Below are 3,537 nucleotides of genomic sequence, written 5' to 3'. Positions count from 1 at the left end.
GAGGGGAGGGGAGGGGGGATAGTAGAGGATAGGAAAGGCAGCAGAACACAACAGACACTAGTATGGCAATATGTAAATCAATGGATGTGTAACTGATGTAATTCTGCAATCTGTATATGGGGTAAAAATGGGAGTTCATAACCCACTTGAATCAAAGTGTGAAATATGATATATCAAGAAATTTGTAATGTTTTGAACAACCAACAATAAAAAATTAAAAAAAAAATAAATAAATTATGCTGCTGAAGGTATGTAGCAGCTTCTGGAAATAAATGAACAATTTGGAGAATTTTGAACTCTTCTAGGTTGCAGATTCTAGAGTCTGAGGCTAAGTTAGACTATGGGCACAGTATGTTCCAATGAACCACCTGTTATCATCAGCCATTCCTTCTAGCTGTTGAGATGAATTAATTCTTCATGTTACAGTACAGGTCTCACCTTGGAGATACTTTTCCCAACCATTCTGTTTCCATTGTGCTTACTTTCTTTTTAACTTTCATAACACTTACTGCCTTTTACTACTCTTTTGGCCTTGAGTGTATATTTCTTGATAACTGTTTGGTATTTTCTCACAGGAAATGACTCATCTTTTCCTATGGATTCTGTGTTCTATAGCTCAACCGCTGAGTCTTAGAGATTTGTGCACCTCTGTAATATCTCTCATGGTGTCTTGCATCATTTGTCATTATCAGAATGGACTGATTCAGTACTTGATTGTTCTGCACAGTTTGAGCAGTTTACAATCCTCCTTGGAGAAGCCTATTGTCTCAGATAGGTACAGACAGATATAGAGATACCTTTTACAGAGTTGTGAATAAACCACTATATTTATTCTCTGTTAGGGAATAGGGTAACAGGTTAAGTTCCCTAGGGAGAAAATGGTGGGAAGAAGCTCCTGATTTAATTGAATTTTTTTCATTAAAATGCCTTCTTGTATCTTTGGTCTATATTCACAGAACCCTGCCATCAGCATCACTGAAAATGTGCTGCATTTCAAAGGTCAGTATCCATGTAAGAGTGCCCAGCCTGCTACATGGAAAAGGAGACATAGTAGTGTTTTTCCTTTATTTTTAAAAAATCTATTTTATTAAATTTGTATTGATGTTCACCCCTTTGATGCTCTTGGGGTAAATTAGATTGCTTTGAAATATACGACTAGAAAAAGCCAAAGAATTTGTTTAAAACCCTACTTCCCCCTTGGATAGGCCATATGTACAGTGGGAAAACAAAACAAAACAAATCAGAATCTTGGGTCAGAAATCAGAACATCAGTCTTCTAACTCTAATTCTGCCACTACCATGAACAACTTATTGACTTCCTAGGTCCTATAAAATGAAGGTGTTGGGCTATAATCTGTCTTTCTCAAACTCAAGAACCCGTAGATACTTAAGATTATGTCCAGAGGATCCTCAGTGGTTCATGGACCCAGACTGAGAAACATTTGAAAAATTAAGTATGGTCTTTGTAAGTGATATCTGACTCCATTGCAGCTGTGATCACAGACATAAATAGCCTCTGAACTTGCACGGCAGTACTTGATTATAAGATCCCCATTGAGATGATCCAGAACGTTCTGCTTTTGTTTGTTTGTATGTTTTAAGATTCCAATAAAAACCGAAAAGTAAAAATGTTCTTGATGAGTCTTTGTGGCTCCCTGATAATACACTTGCAAACCATTTTGAGAAACACTGTACTCTGGCTGATATTTAAGGCTTTTCCATCTCTGACAATCTCTTGATTCTGAGGTTCTAGGTCCATCTCTTTTCTCCTCAGCACCTTAGCTGGTTTACTGCTCTGCCTGAGAGGGTGGGTCTGCATTCACATTACCCATGGGGTGGGTTCTCCCTGCTCCCTTCCCTCTTTCAGTTCCTGATGTTATTGGAGAGTGAAGAGTTACTGCTTTATGTGGGATCTCTCCTGTCTTAATATTCTCCCATGAAAGTACAACCTGGCTTTTGTATCTGCTTTTCAAGATGAGAGAAATGGTAGAAACAGCTCAAACTTTTTGGGATTTTAATACATTTAAATGGGCTAGAGAGTAAAAGTTGGAGAATCTAATCTACACTCCATGGTAGAGTGCTTGAATAGCAAGCACCAGGTCCTGGGTTCAGTCCCCAGTACTGCCCCCCACCCCCCGCCAAAAAAAAAAGTTTAAATGATAATAAAGTATTATACCACTTTGAGCTTATAGACTATGTCAACCTTAAAGAACTTATACTCTTAGAGAATAATAGCTAACCATACCAAATATTAGGCTGCTCACATTACATATGACCAGATGAGGGAAGAGAACCCTAGGAGGGAGGGAACCAAATGAGCACAAGGTAGAGGGGAAGAGATGTCCAGTGTAGCTGCCTGGGGCTAGCAGTCACTGGGAGCTGGGCATGATGCACTGCTTGGTTTGGGAAAGGAGCCATATCAAAGAACAGGACTGTGGGATGGCCAACCCAGAGATTTTCTTCCCAGTTCCACATGTCCTCCAAGAGCTGAGGAAGGTTGTCTTTCTCTTTCTTTGTTCCATTTGGGATATGTTAAGTTAGCTTCTCCCTTCATTCTCTGTTACTGGTTGGGAGGTTTTAGATTCAGAGCTGTCTTTAAGACAGCATTTTCATGTACCCTGTAACTTTCCTTAACCACAGTCAAGATGGTACATCTACCTGATTTGTCTCTCCTCTGGATTTAGAACCAGAGTAAATGAAAGTTAAAGTTATTAACTTTAACACCTTTGGCATTGCTTTTTACATTCTTTTTCTTGCCTATTATTTGTAGTGGGCATCATCTAGGCTGCTTTGGAAGATTAAGTAAATGGTCTGAAACTGACCAGCAGAGGACATTTGGAGATAAACTTTTGTCCAATTTTGGCTCATCTGGCTGTCAAGTAGCTCACAAGCTCTCGCACATTTTGACAAGACCCCTTAATATTTGCATATATATGGGGAAGAACTGTTCCAAGCTGACTTTTGGTGGCTTTACTCTGCTCAAGTTCAAAGTAACTCACATTTCTTTCTTCATAGCTCAGGGACATGGTGCCAAAGGAGACAATGTCTATGAATTTCACCTGGAGTTCTTAGATCTTGTGAAGCCAGAGGTATGTTTTTTCCGTTTCACTTCTTTTCCTTTTTTAGGAAATGAATAGTAGTAGTTTAGTGAAATGAGGGGCAGGGGCTTGGGGAGAAAAGATAAAAAACTAAGGGGAATGATATAGTTCTTCTATTTGAAACAGAGCCTCTGTTTTAGCTGCTGAGGAATGAGAAAAGTTGGAGAATCTAAGTTAAATCTGGGCATTACCGTTTATTAGGAATGTGAGCTTGAAAAAGTCTCTTCACATCTTTGGGTTCTGTTTTATTCATGTGTTAAAGGATTGGACCCAGTGATCTCAAGGATCCCTTCCATCTCTGATATTCTCCAATTTTAGTGAGACAGAGGAGTATGGCACCCATTGAGATCAGAGTTACATAGGGGAAGAAGAAGCCCACACGGGGCGGGGGGGGGACGTTGCTTTCATGTGACTTTGGCTCAGGGGCAGTAGACGAATA

General features: G+C 39.6%; 1 protein-coding gene across 2 annotated transcripts in view; it reads left to right on the top strand.

The window, feature by feature from the left end:
• Positions 1 to 3,537, top strand: part of Hacd3 (3-hydroxyacyl-CoA dehydratase 3) — a 35,407-nt gene that overhangs the window by 12,261 nt on the left and 19,609 nt on the right. For both annotated transcript variants that reach the window (XM_015480527.2, XM_048793469.1), the window contains exons 2-3: positions 957 to 999; positions 3,016 to 3,089. In XM_015480527.2, the coding sequence (XP_015336013.1) occupies positions 957 to 999; positions 3,016 to 3,089 (117 nt within the window). The remainder of the gene's footprint in view (positions 1 to 956; positions 1,000 to 3,015; positions 3,090 to 3,537) is intronic.

Source organism: Marmota marmota, unplaced genomic scaffold (assembly GCF_001458135.2).
Source record: "Marmota marmota marmota unplaced genomic scaffold, marMar, whole genome shotgun sequence".
Classification (NCBI taxonomy): Eukaryota; Metazoa; Chordata; class Mammalia; order Rodentia; family Sciuridae; genus Marmota; species Marmota marmota.
Note: the sequence above shows the minus strand (reverse complement) of the source record. Positions and strands in the feature narration are given on the sequence as shown.